Genomic DNA, 18,266 nt, shown 5'->3' on the forward strand with positions numbered 1-18,266 from the left:
CAGAGTGCGATGCAAAAATATTCAAGTCAAGGTGATCGTCTTTCTCCCCTTGATCCCAGCCGATATATAATATCACATTACTTTCAACGACTGTATCAGCTGGAGAAAGTGACCCAAGGTACTTTCGTCACGAGTGGACATCTTAAATTGACCGTACACTTACATATATTTAAATTAAATTGATTACATCTAAATGATTACTAAATTATTTTTTATTTTATCTATATTATTTCATTTCCATTTATAACAACAAACTTATTTAAAAAATTTTAATCTCTGGATGTCTAACATACTTTACTTACTTTTTTTGTTGGTGATTAAAATTTTTTAACGGATTGTCATGTAGAACTGGATATTTAACAATCTTAATTCATAAATCAAAGGTTATAACAGTTTTAAAACCAACAGATTTCCGCCTTCGTAAAGTATAGTTCGTTGACTTTAAGATTATGAGATAACATAAAAATATTTTTATTTAAATGTGCGAGGACTTGCGAAGTAGAATAACGGTCTTTCAAATGAATGTAGTCACCTACGAGCTTTTTAAATTTATTTATAAATTTTAAAATCCTTTGCTGATAAACGGGAGTCGATTACGTAGTTCTCAAATTTAAACCGCGAGTCGCAGGATATATAAAAGTGTTTAGTTACCATACAAGAGAAGATGTAAAACGGACTGTCAGCACGCGTGCAATTTACCTTTTCAGTAGACTCACCTTTTTATCCACTCACTGATGCTCTACTATTATCTGCGGAGATCTCGCTGATGCTAATGTCTCTACTCGCTACTCATCCTATCATGTTGTTGTATTGGTATAATGTAGCTGAGACCAAGAAGTTGAATAAGAAAAAATGGAGAAAGATTAAAAGGACGAAATAAACCTTTAGAGCTTGCGTGATCTTTCTCTGATTTGGGTGGCCGCGGTTTCAATCTCTTTTAACTCAAGAATGCCTTGTGCATCATCATCGCGTGAAATGTTTATCTCTTTCAAGAGTGACATCACGAATCTTTGGAAAATGTAATAAATCATTAAGTACACATATACGGGTTCAAAAAATCAAGTAGTAAAAAATCTCCGTGAAAAATTTTTGTTTATCCTTTCTTCATTCAAATAATTATTCAACAGTATAGTAATTTTTTTTTGTATACAGTTAGTTTTCTTAACAATACTTAAAAGCTCCTTTTATAATAAGCTATGTACCATTTAAAAATAGAGCAGGTGATTTATAAAAATATTTCTCTTTAGAAAAATTAAGCGTTTACAGTTTTTTCGAGGAAAAATGTTTATAATTTTAAGAGTTTAACAATTAACTCATGATTTAAAAATTAAAGTAAGTGAAAAATAAAGTAAATAGTGCAATTATTAGAGTAATTTTTTAAAATTAATTTAAAGATTAGTTTGTAGTTTTAGATTAAGTAAAACATGGAAGTTTGTGCTTTTTAATTGAATAAATTATAAAAAAAAATATAAAAATTTTTATCGAAAATACTTTTGTAAGTTAAAAAAAAAAGCTAATCTATTTAACTGAGACGTCGCGTGCGAGTATAGCCAACATTTCAGCCAAATTATCTTTCTGTTCAAGTCCGACCATTTTACAGCTTACATCCCACAACTTCTGCGCTAGCTCTGCATCCCTAGCTCTAGCTGATGGAGTTGTAACCGCGCATTCCCTTAAAAAATAAAACGAAATTAATTACGTTATTCTAAACACTTGGATCAGAAACTTTATATTATGAAATAAAAGTTCTTACTTGTAATACATTCCGGTTTCTTTACCAGCAGCTTCGTCTAAAGCACAATGCAAGGTGGTTTGAGCACCTAATTCTGGAGTCTTGATAAAAGGAGCCGATACGTATTTCCAAAAGACTCTTGCTCCTCTGATAAATGCCGTGTCTAAATGACGTCCTAATTCCGTTGAAATTACACCGGGATGTAATGAATAAACCGTAATGCCTTCTATTTTGGCTTCTGAAAATTGAATAATTTGTTATAAATGAGTTTAGTGAGGATTAAAATTTTTTTTTTGATATTATAAAAAAATGAATAACCTTTTAAACGACGAGATAACTCTGTTGTAAATAAAATGTTAGCCAGTTTGCTTTGTCCATAAGCTTTTAATGGAGTGTAAGATTTTTCCAAATTTATATCGTCGAAATGAATGTCACCACCTAGAACTTGATTTATAAAAAAAAAATCCATTGATAAAAAAATGTCAAAGTTTTGCTGGGCTCCGTTTTAAATTTCCTAATTTAAAAATTTTTAATATTTGATTAATTATAAGTTAAATTAAAAAGCTGATGATATATGTCAATTATGAATGATTATTGAATGCGACATCGATTAATGTGTTAAAAACAGTTTAAAGTTAATAAATGGAAATAAAAATCAATGAAAACCGCATACCGACCAGCATCATCATGACATCCAAGTTAAAATGATAAAAAAAAAATTTTATTTTAGTTTACCAGAGTGTGCCATAGAAGAAACATTTATAATTCGTGCTGGAGTTGAATTTTTTATTTTCGGAAGTAATAAAAGAGTTAACAAAAAATGTCCAAGATGGTTAGACTGTAGTTGAGTTTCATATCCATCTTCTGTTTTTCCAAACGGACACATCATAACACCGGCATTATTTATGAGGATGTGAATATTCGGCTCGGTGTCATTCAGAGTTTTTGCGCATTCTCGTACACTTGCTAAACTGCAAAGATTTAGCTTGCATACAACCAATTCACCTGGATCTCCTTGGAATTGTTCGCGGTCTGGCCTTAAAATAAAAATATTAAATATTTAATTTTGACTGTTAAAAATTTTTTTGATTGACGACAAAGGAAATGAGTGATCAAAAATGCTTACTTGGAAGGAGGCGTAGTTTTCAACTCTTCCACAGCTGCATTGGCCTTGGCAACATCTCTGCATGCTAGAATGACTCTTGCACCTCGATATCGAGATTAAAAATATTAATTACTTGTTACATAATATCATAATTGCGTATTTTTATCTGTACTTTGTAACTCAGTATGCCTTGGTAAAAAAGAAGCGCGAGACGTGATCGGAATATCAATGGAGAATTAAATTCAATACTCATTCGTAATCACCGGTAGTTAATTTCATACGTTTTTCAAGGTCATTCTTATTATCTGGTCTCATTAAGTTTGCTTATTACAAACGACTCAAAGCAATTAGAAAAAACAAAAAATTGTGAGTTAGTGATGCGTATCAAAGTACTTGCAATAGTATTGAGGCGTTTTAAATTTTTTAAATATTTCTTGAATATTTGAAGAATAATAATGATTCATAGTACAGATATAATTACTCATTTAAGTACAATAGATAGTACTTTATAACTATAAATTATTTTTGTACATTTAAAGAATGAATTACACATACATCATTAGAAAAATCTAAAAAAATAAATTATAAATACTCCAAAATTTATTTTCAAGTCAAAACTGACATTAAAATTTCGACATATTCAACAAGCTGAATATTGTTAAATAAAAAATAAATTACATTGTTTTTAATTAACAAATAATTAATTTAATTATTCATTGCAAATATTTGAAAATGAATTATTATTTAATGAGTTTAACAATAAAAAATGATAATAAACAAAAATACCTCTTCTGTAAAGATCTCGCGCAGTCTCTTTGCCTATCCCAGTATTAGCTCCAGTGATAACGACAGTTTTACCTACTAGACGTATTTTACTTTGACATGTACGGCTAAATGGCCACATGATAGGATCCACTCGTGTATTTAAATTTGATCCTTATTATTTATATTATTATCTACTAAATCTTGAGAGATATACTTGACAACAAAAACTTTACAAGCATAACTGTCATAGAGAGATTATTATTTATAAACCCGTTATATCGCACTGCACATATCTTGTTAATGCAACGAAAGCATAAGGATTACTTGTTGTACTGAGTACCGTTATCAATGTACCAGGTGGGAGTCAAGTTTGCTTTGGTTTGGCTAGTTTATATATAAATGTTATGGGATTGTAGCAACTTCAACACTCTAACCAAGTGTTGAGTGTGTGGTTTCCAGTGGTTCTTCCCTCGTGGTCTCTCCGTGGGGGAAACCACACCAGGAAAGTAATCTTTACTCCCAGGCCCTTTTCTACCGATACAAATTAAAGATTTTTAAATAATTTTTATTTCATATTGAACTTTAAACTTAAACTCTTCAAAATAACTCAAATTTTTTTTTTCTTGAATAATAATTATAAAATAAATAAATAAGTAATTCTGATGTATGTTTATCGAATAAAAAAATTATTTAAAAATTTATGATATCTAAATATTATATTTCAAATTTTGATGAGTTTACATTTTTTTTCTTTCTTTTTTTTTTTTTTTTTTTTTTTTAATGAAGAAATTTTAGTAAAAAATTCAGCGTTTATTTACAAGACATCAAAATAAATTTTATCAGTAATTTAATGACTCAATTACCGCGATAAATATAATTGAATTAAAAAAAAAAATTTTATTAGAAATTGAAGCTGGCTAAAAAATTTTAACTCTTCAAAACTAGTCTATGGTATCAGTTGAGAATATCACTATCGCACTTAAAAATCTCAAACGCATATTTTTCTGGGGCACATTTGTACCTGGCGTTTTTGAATATAATTCACTCTAGACCGAGTATTTAAACCGGTAGGTCCACAAAGTCACATAAAACTTTTTATAGCATGTTTCACAACTTTTAACGTATTGATCAAAGATTATTGCAAAATTATTAAACGCAAAAGTGAAGAGTTGATTGAATTCCAAGGTGTACTTGTGTAATATTTAAATTAATGAAGATGCATTTAAATTGTCCGTGTCAGCGATTATTCGGCGGAGCGAAAAATTACAGCTCGTGTACTGCAACCGGTTTTAAATTAAATCCTCGTCCATTTGAAGATATTCCTGGACCAAAATCACTCCCTATTATTGGCACCTTGTATAAGTATCTTCCTTACATAGGTAGTGTTTATTCAATAATTATTCATTTAAATAAAATTAATACTATTTTTTGTTATTTAATTTAAATTAAAAATTATTAGGAGAATACAATTTTAATAAATTGCACAAAAATGGTTTCAAAAAGTTGAGTAAATACGGTCCATTAGTCAAGGAAGAAATAGTACCCGGTGTTAATATAGTTTGGGTATTTCGACCGGAAGATATTGCAGAAATATTCAAAGCTGAGGTTGGAAAACATCCAGAGAGACATAGTCATTTAGCGCTTCTTAAATACCGAAAAGATAGAAGTCATGTATACAACTCTGGAGGACTTTTGCCCACGTAATTACATTTTTTTAACTACGCATCAATATTTATAATTAATTCATTTTGATGATTAAATTTTTTTTTTTAAAGAAACGGGTCAGATTGGTGGCGAATAAGAAAAGAATTTCAAAAGGCGTTGAGTAAGCCACAGAATATTATTAATTATATCAATGTAATTGATAATGTTGTGCGACAATTTGTTAAATTATGTGGAGACAAAAAATACGATGACCTTTTACCATTGATGTCGCGACTTTTTCTTGAATGTACGCTTGTTTATTTACGCTCTATTGATCGTTCATTTGTAAAAAATGAATTGATTATTAAATCACTCTTTGATTGACTTTAAAATTAGTTTTTTTATTAAAAACAATTTTTCAGTAACATGTTTAGTAGCATTCGATGTCTCGATGAATAGTTTTTCCGCAGCAGAGATGCAAGTTGACTCTCGCAGTTCAAAATTAATCGACGCGGCATTGACGACCAATAGTGCGATATTGAAGTTGGACAATGGAATTCAACTTTGGAAATATTTTAAGACTCCATTGTACAAAAAATTGTGTACAAGCCAAAAGTTAATGGAAGAGTACGCAACAGGTTCAATTATTTTTTATCTGAAAATAAATTTAGACAAAATAATAATTGAATTTTTTTAGAGTCGCCATTGAGTTGGTAAATAAAAAAATAGATGACATGAAAAATAAGCCAGTGTCCACCAATGAATCTCTGTTAGAAATTTATTTAAAAAACGAAAATTTAGATGTAAAAGACGTCGTGGGAATGGCCTGCGACATGTTACTGGCCGGAGTCGACACAGTAAAAAATAATGAATTTAAATTTATAATCTAAATCTAAAACGACTATTTAAATACGTCTTGTTGAATTATACTTTTAGACTAGCTACAGTCTTGCCTTCGCGCTCTACCACTTGGGAAATAATCCTACAGTACTAGAGAAACTCCAGACTGAAGCTGCGATGCTATTAGTCGATAATGCTCCGATAACCGCAGCTACACTGCGTGATGCGACTTACACCAAGGCTGTAATCAAAGAAACTTTTCGTATGAATCCAATTTCTGTTGGTGTTGGGCGCATCCTTGCTGTGGATACTGTTTTAAATAATTTCCACATATCCGCAGGAGTATAAATTATTTTTTAATTAAAAATTAAAATTTATTCAACTCAATTGATTGGAAATATTTTTACCAACAGACAATTGTCGTAACGCAAAATCAAGTTACTTGTCGTTTACCAGAATACTTTGACAACCCAAATTCATTTCTACCCGAAAGGTGGTTGCGAGATGATAAAAATAAAACAAAGAACGGAGCTTCTGTACATCCTTATTTAGTTTTGCCATTTGGACATGGTCCTAGATCATGTATCGCACGCAGATTAGCTGAGCAAAACCTTCAAATGGTTCTCTTACGGGTAAAATAAAAAAATTTCAATTATTATTCATAATATTAAATATAAACAACTAATTTTTTTACAGCTAAGTAAGGAATATAATTTCAAATGGAAAGGAGGTTTGCTTGATAACGTATCTCTATTAATAAATAAACCAGATTTACCTATCAAAATGGAGTTTACTTCGAAAAACAATCATTAACTACTCACGTGAATTGTTATACTAAATGTTAAATGACATTAAATATCACATAATATAGCAAAAATTGAAAATAGAAAAAAAAGAGTTAAATAATATTAATGATAATTATGTATTTTTTCTTATAAATGTTTAGTTGTAAGTCATATATTTAGGAGTAGCGGAGAATTTCGCATAGGACTTGATAACCTTGCTGACGGCATCAAGGAAGTCTTTTTCGGTGGCTACTTTACGTCTGGCACGGATCGCGTACATTCCAGCCTCTGTGCAAACCGACCTGATTTCAGCTCCAGTACTGTTAGGACAAAGACGTGCAAGAAGTTCAAATCTGATGTCGCGTTCTACGCTCATAGAACGAGCGTGGATCTTGAAGATGTGGGTTCGGCCTTCCAAGTCAGGAAGACCAAATTCAACTTTTCTATCCAGACGACCAGGACGCATGAGCGCTGGATCCAAAGTATCCGGTCGGTTGGTTGCCATCAGTACTTTGATGTTTCCTCGTGGATCAAAACTGCAAGAGAAAAAATTTTGTTATTTTTATATCAATCAATTATTGTAATTAATTTATACATTGTAAACGTAAATATAAACAGATTATTGATAGACTTACCCGTCTAGTTGATTGATAAGCTCCAACATAGTACGTTGGACTTCATTATCACCACCAGCCCCATCGTCAAATCGAGCACCTCCAATAGCATCAATTTCGTCGAAGAATATTAAACAAGCTTTTTTACTTCTTGCCATTTCGAATAATTCTCTTACCATTCTCGCTCCCTAAATAAAATTAATAGTAATTAATTAATTTCGTTTAGTTGAAATAAATTGCTAGCTCAACATTTTTTTTCAAGTTATAATTTGTCATTAAAATTTAGAAAAATTTTTTTAACTTTCATTTAATTTTTTTTCAATCAAATTCAATGAAAATAAAATTTTTTTATTGACTATTAGGCTACGTAGATTGAATTTAAAAATTTTCAGGAAGTTTTAAAAATTTAACTACTTTGTGTGGATCTCCATAAAAATTTCCCAGCAGCGATTTTTTAAGTAAAATTTCAACGATAAAAAAATCAACAAACCTCTCCAACATATTTTTGAACCAATTCTGAACCAATGACACGAATGAAACAAGCATCAGTTCGATTAGCAACAGCACGAGCACACAAAGTTTTACCGGTACCGGGTGGGCCGAATAATAAAACTCCTTTTGGTGGTTCAATACCCAAGTTGACAAATTTCTCCGGCTATAAAATAAAAAGTATTCATGTTTAACAATTTAATGATTAGATAATATTGAGAATAAAACTGTTTCAATAAAAAATAAATACGTGTAACAAGGGTGTTTCGACAACTTCTCGTAGTTTTTCGATTTGTTCTTTACATCCACCAACGTCACTGTAAGTGACATCAGGTTTTTCTTCAACCTGCATCATGGTGACGGTAGAGTCGATCTTGGGAGGCAGTGGGATATGAATTTGGTACTTATTCCTATCAACTCCAACTCTCATTCCTTCCTCGATGTCAGTAGGAGCTACCGAGTCCGCGAGATCAACAACGAACTTGGCAAACTGTTTAACATTGATGATGTACTTTGGATCATCAGAGTCCGCGTTGATGATTTTAGTGCAGCGGGCAACTTGTAATGGTTGTTCATTTTGCAGAGTTTGTTTGTCTGCTGCCAAGTCCCACAGAGCTGGAGGAGCCAACCCAGTGTCTGACTCTTTGATACCAGTCAATTCGTTTACTCTTTTAATAATTGTCTGAATGTCTTCCTCTACTCCTTTGATAGACTTTGTGTACTGCCCTTGACCCTAAGGAAAAATTAATTTTTTATTTTTTGAAGCATGAAATTTATTTAATCGCTGGCAATATTTTTTTTTTACTTACATAAGTCTTCAATAATTGAATATCGCCTTCGTCGAGTGCTGGAAAATAAAATAGAAAATTTAATCAATTGCAGTTAGAGTGGGAATTAAATAACTTACATTTAATCTCTTTCTCTTCTTTTTCCTCCTCTTTAACTTTTCTCATATCATCTCCCAAATGATCTGGCATTTTTGCAGATTAATTTTACTAATAATTAATAATAATTAAAATTATATCTTTGTTAACAAACACTATAGATGGTCTTGACGATTGAGGTTGGGTATTTATTTCGTTACTAGTAAAATTGACGGACGACCATTACTAGCACAAATGATACGACTGAACTGCCATCTTTGTTAAATAAGCGACAAAAGTGCCAGCGGACTTCTGTTGTACCAATCCATAATATTTTGAATATTAAATTATAAAAAAATAAATATAATTTAACAACAACATTTTTATAAATATAATATTGACAGTAAAATAAACAAAAATTAATGTTCTTATGATTGTAAATAAATTTATATGCGCTAGAGAATATGAGAATCAATTTGGAAGATAATAATTAATTAAAAAAATTTTTTTAACAAATAAATTATGGCAATGAAAAAAATTAGAACAGTAAACTGACATATAGAAAATTAAAAAAGTAAAAAATGCAATTTTTTAGAATTAATTTTTCGGAGCAAATTTATTTATTGAAAATAATATAAAATTATAATAGTGACAGCTAACTTTAATGTCATCTAATGTCATCTAGAAAATTTATAAAGACATTTAATTTAGCTGCCACTTTACAATTTTTTAATTTTTTAATTTTTGTTTAAACAGTTCACGATAATTTTATTTATATCTAAAAATAAAATAATAGTGCTTGTACTATTTTATACATGTACTTTTTAAATATGCGCGCGCGCGCATGGCTGGAAACAGCCACTAGATGGCGCGCGATTCTCTTGCTCTTGCGGTTGCTTATTCCCTCCAGCGGTCGGCTGCTTTTAACGAACCGGCATTTATCACTTTTTTAATCATTTTTTATTGATTTAAACTCAATTATAGAAAATAAAACTTTGAAAGCTCGAGTACGTAATTACGCACATGATATTATTCGGTATTGTAGATTTGAATTCCGGTAAAATTATTGACACGACATTGATGTTAGCTGTCCACACTGGACATGAAATAAACATAATTCGGAATATTAAAAATTAAAACGCGTCTTTTTTAGAATGAGTTTGTTTAAAAATAGCAAAAGATAAAGTCAGAAATTATTGTGTAGAATTTTTTAGGCATGAAAAATTTTATGTACAGCGATGTTTTGGTGGGATCAGCGGTGGAGATGCTGAGTCCTGACTTCTTTTTTATTCATCAATTGTTCGAGGTAATTTATTTTCATTTTAGTAAAAAAAAATTTTTCATTAAAATGAATTTTAAGAATTTTTTAAAAATTAGGTTTAAAATTTAATATGATTTTTGGTAAAATAATTACAATTACTATTTCTTTGAAATATAATAATATAATTTTAATCCTTGAGTAATTGCTGGTCGATGCAATATGAAAAAAAATTAAAAAATAGGAACATTAATGTTAGTGCGAAGCAAGTGATCATTAAATTTGACTTAAAAAGTCAAAAATTGATCCCTTATTCATAAAATAACAAATTCATCCAACAATTAAAATAATTACGCTCCATTAATTAAACAGAATAATAAGTATTAGCCCATTAAAGGTGTGGTATTTTCACAATAATTAACTAGTTTTAATAGCAGAGCATCGTGAGAGCGCCAACTTTTATTGCAGTTGCCTTACCTCAACTGTTATTCCATTGTCTGTTGGTGCCGGTGAATATTAGACTTCCATCAGATCAGTGGATTGCGCATCTATTGCTAGTGTAATACGCCCCAAGCTTGCTATTCGAATCAACTGAACAAAGAATAATGAATAACAATAACTTTAAATATGCCAACCGATCTAATGACCGAGTTACGCGTTATGACATTTGATGACGACAAACTATTTTTAAATAGTTTTGATCTATCAGCAGCGTCATTTACACATAACAACGTTGTAAATATAGTATATAGCGAATCTGTGTGCGTGAGAAAAACCCTTCACGTTTATATTAATCCTCCACTGCAATGAAGTGTCTGAGATGCCAGGGCATGGCAAATGCCACTAGCACATCCCCAATAGGCTATTTCGTATATTCCGAACGATATTATACTTACTATCACTTTTACTGACGTGGTAATGCTACGCCTTCTTACGCCTCACCAGGATGAGTCGGTTCTCTAACTTTATTACATTAAAATCGATTAATTTCATCATAGATTTTTTTACAATTTATAATTAAATATATATACTTTAATGAAATTATTTTTAATTATTACCATCATCAGCGATTTATTTATTTTACAGAGAATTAATTAAAATGCCAATCTATATATAGATTTTTTTTTTTTTCAGTTTAAATTGTATTGTTTGGAATAATTCCAGAGCTCTAAATAATTTTATCATTAAAATTATCATTTATCTTAACAATATATTCTTGAAAATATCAGATACAATCGATAAAGATAATAATATTAACAATTATTATTTTTCCGCGAGTTAGCTATTATAAAAATAATTAAATGGTATTCTTGATTGTTATTATAATTTAATAATTATTTTAAAAGGTCTGAATTGCGTGAGTCATTATATTTAGTAAAATCTTGTGATGTATATAATTGAGTAGATTACTGACATTTTCGAGGGATCAAATATAATATACAACCAACGGTGGTCCTTTGTCTGGATTTACTATTTACCCGTTAGATAAATCACCTAACGTGATTTCGACGTGTAGTAGCTGAGTATCGAGTAGTTACTATAATACATAATTTTGTTACTATACATAGGGATAGAGTTATAAAAAATGTACTATTCATATCCATACAGATATATGTAACTTATACAAACTTAGCCAATAATTGCTTCAAGAAGGAAAGCTAACGTTAATCATAAGTGCCGATGAGTGAACTGCTGACTAGCCAGTTGATTATTCTCTGACCTGCTAAATCTACTTTATGATAGCAATAGGTACATCGATATTTATTTATTAGTTGGATCTTGGAGCAGGGAATCTGTGTTGGAAAGATTATGTCACGATTATAAGAAATGAATTATCGATCGCGGGATTATATAATATAATTTTTTGGTTGCTTCAATTAGAACGTCTGCTATCTGATTTATTGATTTTTGAAATATATATAATTATCAAATTAAATTTTTTTTTTTTGAGAGATATATTTAACAACGATAATTTTCTAAAATAGTAATCCATAATTTTTACGGAACTGTTAAAAATGATTTTCGGGTGGATACTGTATTAAATTATATAAAATATTTTTTTTTATAAATTTTAAATCTAAGCTTAAGCTCTTAATGCTTTGAAAATATGTACATTTTTTTTTTTGGTATTTATTACTTTTCATTGTGATGAATAGTCAAAATGAATTAAAATTTTATAACTTACATTTCGCAAGCATATACTCTATCAACAATCTAAGAATCAATACAAAGTATTAGATAATTAATTAATAGGATAATGACTGTCTAATTGGTAGAGGTTTGAAAGACATTCAATGAACAATCAATCCAAGTTATTTAACAATATAATTTTAATCGTATAATTAGATTTATTTCTCCATTCAATTATCAATTTCGAAATATTACTCATACCAACGTTTTGATTGCATAATTAAAATTTTCTGCAAGCCGATTTGTTTATCGCTTTGTAAAAGATTATTTTATTTCTATTATCTTTGTTTTTGAAATGTCTTTAGATATGGAAATTAAATACTTGGAAAATGAAAGTTTCACAGAAAAAATTAGAATATCTACATACAAGGTTTTTATTTATTACCAGAAAAATTATTACATTAAATATTTATAGTTGAATATTATTTTATTAAAAAAATATTTAGTTGTCAGACGATAACCATTCAATATGGAAATTCTTAGTCTGAGTTTCTTAAACCGCCATTGAGTTCTAATCATTGTAAAAAATTTTCATTTTACTGTAAGGTTGTTATCGTTCCTTCAACTAGCTTAGATAGGCAGAATACCTGTAATCTATCGCCTTCAAATGAATTAAGAAAAAAAATTTTTGGAAAGATTTGCAAAATAATTTTTCAGAAATGAATTATTTTAATTGCAATATTATTTATTTGCATTATAATCCTTTGTCTCAATTAGAACAACAATACAAAAAATACAATATATACGTTACATATTTATAATAGAATTAATCACAGGTTAATGGGTAAGCACGACACAAAATTTAAAACATAATTTGATTAAAAATATATTATTCACATGATATATACTGATGATCGTGCTTTAAGTGTATTTAAGATTGAGTAGGATAATTAATTATTACAGGATGTTGATTATTAGAATCTACGGAATGGTCCACCTATGTTCTGATTATACGGGCGGTTATTGTACTGATCCTCTTGGTACTGGCCTTCATTGCTGGGTGGAAGTGAGGCAATTGCGCGTTGAATCGCTTCTGGGATCGGGGGTGGAGTCGGAATATGATTACCTGTTGCGTGAAATCCAGTTTCATCTGCGTAATACTCAACGGTTATTGGCGTGCCGTCAGGGGCTACATAAGAGTACCGTCCTTGGACGATCTACAAAATAGAATTAAATATTTATCCAATGCATATAATATATTAATAATTATTGCAAATAAAATATAAAATTTTTTATAAAAATTTCATTGATATTACTTCAGCTTGCCCTTCTGGAGTTGGTGCTCCTTTGGGACTTCCACTTTCAGACACTGAAATTCCGTTGTCAGTTTCATAACTGAATTGATATGAGCCATCAGGTGATGAGTCTTGAGTTTGACTACGAATTGGAATTATCGGCCCACTGGGACTAAATTATTTAAAATTGATTAGAATTTTATTTCATCCATAAGACTATTTTTTTGATAAGAAAATTTTTAAATTACCTAAATTGTCCTTGTGGTTGATATTGAGGCTGCTGAGGTTGAAACTGAGGTTGAAATTGCGGTTGGGGGATCGGTCTCGGAGCACCAGGTCTTTGATAAGGCCGATAATTACCGCTGAATTGAGCGAATGCGCAGCCAAGAATGGCAAAGCTAATGATCTGTAATCACACAAAACACTTTATCTTAGAAATAATTAAGGACTAAAAAAATGTTTAATGCCCAATAAACTTTTTATATCCATAAATAAATTAGACACCACACTCACTAAAAACTTCATAGCGCTGTAGCTCCGTAAACTCTAATTGGTAAGATAGAATCTGCATCTCGAAGAGGAGCACCGCCGGCATTTATACGAAAACGTTCCGATCTTTCCCTTCCCATTCTCGTGCACGGGCTCACTAGATCTGTAATTTTACCACTCTTAGAGTGTGTGTGAACGCCTAACCGTGGTGATGATAATGGCGATGATGATGATTGTCGTTCATGTTTGTGTATGTGTGTGTGAATCAGGCACCTTCTCGTGTAAAGATCAGTTGTTCTAAGACCTAACACACCCCACTCCATCGTGTTCTTGCCACTCTTCCTTTTATTTGCAACTACTTTAAACTGTATACTCCCGCGAAACCTCCCAACTCTAGATCATAAGGTTATACTTTGAAATATTGCTTATTTACTTAAGGAAATATCAACAATACTATGCCGTACTTATGTTTAACATTTTTTATATGTTTTCAAAATATATTGATGTATGTTCTCCTTGACATAAACTGACAGGTATATATTATTTTTCAGACACGTGTCCGTACCAAGGGTAGGTGATTGGTGCAAGAGAGAAGACATCGAATGTAAGTGACTACTTATATCATTACTATTTATGCATATTTTATTGTCTATTATAAAGGTTGGAATTCTTTATAATTAACTAAATATATTTTCCCCATTTTGCCCATAGTCTGTTGAATTTTCTCCCCGACAAATGGAAACTCTTTAGTATCAAACTTCCCGTGAAGTTCAAATTAGACGACTCCAAAATGTTTGAACAAATTTCCAGCTTAAAATTTTCACAAAATTTTCTCAAGTCCAAGGTCATTTAGCTGAATTTAAAATAAAAAATAAATTTCTTCGTAACGAAAAAATTAATTCTCAGTAACTACAATATGAAAGAACATCATAGAATTAAACGACTTACATACAAAGTACTAATAGAAGTAAAGAATTCCCATAATTCAGATTTAAATGTTTAGACTGAACTTTTCATGCGCAATCAGCAATTGCCTGAGGGAGTAAATATGTTCAAGCAGGTACTCGCGTTTTACTCTCTTCAGACAATGAGACATAAAAATCGAAATGAAATATATAAATATATAGGATAGGGTGCAACCTGTAGCTTATTTATGACACGCATTTGATATTATAGGTTGCTCGTACTTCGACTACACTAATCATTGGCTGTTGCATAAGTTGACAGTTATTTGACTAAAATGCCTAATTAAATTAGATTGATCGCTCGATAATATCGTATTATAATATTACAAAATTATAAATTTACATTTCTGGATTTATTTTCAAAAGTTAAGCCTAAGTTATTAGTAAACTTTTCTATATAATTATATAACACGATTGTAAATGATAAGTTTCATCTAATTAATCAAAAAAATCCTCATAGATTGAAATTTCTCCTCATGAATATTTTCAAGCGTTAGAAAATTTTTTTAATAATCGGGAGTAATTTCACTACCTTTTCACCACTACAGTATGCAATTAGCAGTGAACACAACCTGTATGTACGGTTAACTATGTAAGAAACCTTACTCTGCTATTTAAAATAAGCAATGTTTCCTTGTGCACTGACTCCTTTTGCCACAAATATATGTATAGCTTAGTATAGTATAGAAATGAAATAAAAAAAAAAAAACGGGAGAGATATTGCAAGGATGTTACAGCTAGTGTGGAGTAACACTATAAAAACAAAAAAACAGTAGTTAGTTATAGTTGTAGTGGTATGGTTATTATTATGATTGTGACGCAGATGATCATAATAATGGATGAGGCACCTCGTGCCCGTAAAATGAGAAAGGTCAGACCCGGGTTCAAACGACTTTACTTTCGAGCTGTACCGCCCGTCTTTATAATCTGGAGCTTCGTTACATTCGGTTCTCCAGTCTCTTGTCATGCCTCTATGAGTTTGTATAATTTCATAAGTAACTACATGCCTTTCTTGTTTTCTTTGATTGTTGTTAACCCATTCAAATTATTGATCATATCAATTTTGATATTTAACGCAGCATTTTAAAATTATAATCGTGACACAAACACTAAAATTATTTATTTTTTAAAGAATAATCTAAATCATATCCATTGTTTTTTTACGTAGATAATTTTTCTGATAATCTAAATGCCTATGGGGAAAAATAATTCAAACAATAGAGTTTCATGTTAATAGCAGAAAATTGTTTAATTGAATAGTTTTTTTTTGTAACATTTATTTTAATATAATAAATCCTTGCACGTTTAACTACACAGCCAATTATCATATCGAAGTCTTCTTAAATGACGCAAAAGGACAGTTGATGATCAATTAAATCTCATCGTCATTGTTTACTATTTTATTAACTAACCGACTTGACATAGTAGACTCGGTAATTCATCGGAGAGTTAGAATTATACAACGATGAAGTAATAAAATTAAGCGTATTATGTTATTTTATTATAATCGTATTACTCTCATCGACCTGATAATTTATATCAGCATCTATAATTACTGAAATTAAGGATCAAATTAGTTGTCATAAATATTACTGTCGTTAAATCATAAAGATTTTTTACTTCATTAGTATCAACTGAGCTTAAAAACGATGTAAATCATCATTAATTATTACGTTGCATTGAGAGAAAAAAATAATAACGAAAACGATAACTGTAGCAAGAATCAAAAGATAGTTTTTTTTTTATTGCGCAACTTTGTTGAGTAACTTGTGAGACCACCCATTTAAATTCAGACCATGGGTGACTTTAGGTAAAATAATTCTAAAAACTTCTCGGTGATTAATTAATTCATAACGCGCATAAAAGTCAAGTTAATAAGAATAGATTCTGATGTATAGTCAGGAGAATTAATTTGCGTTCGAAAGATGCATACAATATGATTTTAACGAGACAATAAGCGTTGTCAACAAATGAAATTTATTCATGTTACCTTTTGTTAATTTATATAAATAAATACTTGAACATGTATTAATAGATTGATATGCAAAGAAGTATTCATGATCTTAGATTAAATTACGGAATCGGGCTGGAATGTTACTTTGTTCATTCTGTTGTTCCTTGCTGAAAAAGTATTTAGTGAATGTCGACTGTACAGAAATAATAAGTAAAATAGATAATTGACAAACTAGTAATGGTTTATTAAAATTTTTATAGTGTAATTTTTAGACATACCATATCTTCCCATAACTCATGCTTAAAAAAGTATCATCTAATTTAAGTAAATAATATCTATCAATATTTTATCAAAAAGTTCGGTAGATCCAAATGTGTATTCCTGAAGGGGGTATTCTGGTCTAGAAGCCTAAATTTTAGACACTTTTCAAACTAAGATAAAAAAAAATGGAAAACATTATTATTATCCATTTTTTCATATGATATTTATTGAAATTTCGAGAATACAAAAAAAATCAAAACCAATAACCACTTCAAAAAAAGTAGTTTCGAGAAAAACACGCTTGAAGTTTGAGAAACAATTCCAGTAGAATAACTCGGATAGTAATATTTAATACTCACTTTGGATTAAGTGGTGATCCCAAATCCATACATTGGGCCTTCTTCTACGTTATATGCAACTTCTTGCGAAGTTCTTTCTGTGAATCGAGCTGTTCTGCCTTTTTTTGGAGCAGCATAAGCTCGCAGTTCAGAGCGATCAATTCGAACTTTGTTACGTCTGACAGCAAATGTTTGAGCGTCAGTACTAATGGTGATACCCATAAGTTTCATTATTTTTAAGATCAGTAAATGATCTTTATTAAAAACGACAATAGTTAAATAAGTAGCAATTTCAATTGTCTGAGTTCCAGGCGTGAATATGTTTTGAAGGAAAGACTAGAAGGACTAAAGGAAGTCCTTTCCAAAAGGAAAGTCTTCCTTCACCTGTGATAACAATAAGTCATCTAACTATCCTAGCTCACTATATTACTCATCTAGACATATTTTATGCTCATTAACCACCAGTAATAGGCGATCATTAATCATGATATTCTTATTTTTTCAAGTTACTAATGGCTTATTAAAATTGTTTATGTCTATTAGATCAATGTCCCTTAGATCAATTGTCTTGTTTCTGATAATTGCAGTGTTCGTTTAAAAAAATACATAGGATAATGTAGTCTAAATATATTAATAATTTACGTAATTGACGAAGAGTCGGATTTGTAGTCGAGCTAGAATTCGAGGGTATTTTATGAATATCGTGAATTATAATTTCATCAACCAGTAGACAAATTTA

The 18,266-nt window shown here is 30.3% G+C and overlaps 4 protein-coding genes and 1 long non-coding RNA gene across 6 annotated transcripts in view; 2 read left to right on the forward strand and 3 right to left on the reverse strand.

Annotated features, from left to right (window-relative positions):
* The window catches only part of LOC141530024 (uncharacterized), a 33,282-nt gene extending 18,669 nt beyond the window's left edge, over positions 1-14,613 (forward strand). Inside the window, exon 3 of the long non-coding RNA XR_012479692.1 lies at positions 14,561-14,613. This is a non-coding gene — a long non-coding RNA (uncharacterized LOC141530024). The remainder of the gene's footprint in view (positions 1-14,560) is intronic.
* Positions 1,098-4,042, reverse strand: LOC141530014 (retinol dehydrogenase 11). Of its 2 annotated transcripts, none has more exons than XM_074246851.1 (6): positions 3,624-4,042; positions 2,859-2,940; positions 2,468-2,769; positions 2,051-2,170; positions 1,754-1,970; positions 1,098-1,672 (listed from the first exon to the last, which is right to left on the reverse strand). In XM_074246851.1, exons 1-6 carry the CDS (start codon positions 3,739-3,741, stop codon positions 1,519-1,521), a joined length of 993 nt encoding a protein of 330 aa, XP_074102952.1. In that variant the 5' UTR covers positions 3,742-4,042; the 3' UTR covers positions 1,098-1,518. The 2 variants fall into 2 exon arrangements, with proteins under 2 accessions (XP_074102952.1, XP_074102951.1); XM_074246850.1 differs by having other exon boundaries at positions 1,099-1,672; positions 2,051-2,176; positions 3,624-4,040.
* Dib (Cytochrome P450 302a1, mitochondrial) lies at positions 4,516-6,918 on the forward strand. Its single transcript, XM_074246838.1, has 8 exons — positions 4,516-4,981; positions 5,062-5,302; positions 5,378-5,553; positions 5,669-5,873; positions 5,944-6,103; positions 6,183-6,428; positions 6,500-6,718; positions 6,783-6,918. The coding sequence occupies exons 1-8, from the start codon at positions 4,813-4,815 to the stop codon at positions 6,897-6,899; spliced, it is 1,533 nt and encodes a 510-aa protein (XP_074102939.1). The 5' UTR covers positions 4,516-4,812; the 3' UTR covers positions 6,900-6,918.
* On the reverse strand, positions 6,990-9,022 carry Rpt1 (26S proteasome regulatory subunit Rpt1). The gene is made up of 6 exons (XM_074246846.1): positions 8,882-9,022; positions 8,784-8,821; positions 8,225-8,707; positions 7,976-8,140; positions 7,507-7,673; positions 6,990-7,407 (listed from the first exon to the last, which is right to left on the reverse strand). The coding sequence occupies exons 1-6, from the start codon at positions 8,949-8,951 to the stop codon at positions 7,029-7,031; spliced, it is 1,302 nt and encodes a 433-aa protein (XP_074102947.1). The 5' UTR covers positions 8,952-9,022; the 3' UTR covers positions 6,990-7,028.
* LOC141530015 (endocuticle structural glycoprotein ABD-4) lies at positions 12,950-14,498 on the reverse strand. The gene is given in 5 exon segments (XM_074246852.1): positions 12,950-13,442; positions 13,542-13,692; positions 13,769-13,926; positions 14,034-14,057; positions 14,059-14,498. Coding segments are annotated over 5 exon segments (633 nt in total). The 5' UTR covers positions 14,116-14,498; the 3' UTR covers positions 12,950-13,199.
* Positions 14,614-18,266: the final 3,653 nt, after the last annotated feature.

The sequence above is a fragment of the Cotesia typhae genome, unplaced genomic scaffold (assembly GCF_013202065.1).
Source record: "Cotesia typhae breed Kobodo isofemale line unplaced genomic scaffold, CoteBio_Ctyphae contig_48, whole genome shotgun sequence".
Taxonomy (NCBI): Eukaryota; Metazoa; Arthropoda; class Insecta; order Hymenoptera; family Braconidae; genus Cotesia; species Cotesia typhae.

Coding starts and splice junctions, on each gene's coding strand:
- Dib (XM_074246838.1), top strand. CDS start 4,813: ATGAAGATGCATTTAAATTGTCCGTGTCAGCGATTATTCGGCGGAGCG. Junction 4,982..5,061: donor TAAGTATCTTCCTTACATAG/GTAGTGTTTATT, acceptor AAAAATTATTAG/GAGAATACAATTTTAATAAA. Junction 5,554..5,668: donor GTCGCGACTTTTTCTTGAAT/GTACGCTTGTTT, acceptor ACAATTTTTCAG/TAACATGTTTAGTAGCATTC.
- LOC141530014 (XM_074246850.1), bottom strand. CDS start 3,741: ATGTGGCCATTTAGCCGTACATGTCAAAGTAAAATACGTCTAGTAGGT. Junction 2,770..2,858: donor AAAACTACGCCTCCTTCCAA/GTAAGCATTTTT, acceptor TTTTATTTTAAG/GCCAGACCGCGAACAATTCC. Junction 2,177..2,467: donor TTCTTCTATGGCACACTCTG/GTAAACTAAAAT, acceptor TTATAAATCAAG/TTCTAGGTGGTGACATTCAT.
- Rpt1 (XM_074246846.1), bottom strand. CDS start 8,951: ATGCCAGATCATTTGGGAGATGATATGAGAAAAGTTAAAGAGGAGGAA. Junction 8,822..8,881: donor AGAAGAGAAAGAGATTAAAT/GTAAGTTATTTA, acceptor TTTATTTTCCAG/CACTCGACGAAGGCGATATT. Junction 7,408..7,506: donor CTTATCAATCAACTAGACGG/GTAAGTCTATCA, acceptor TTTCTCTTGCAG/TTTTGATCCACGAGGAAACA.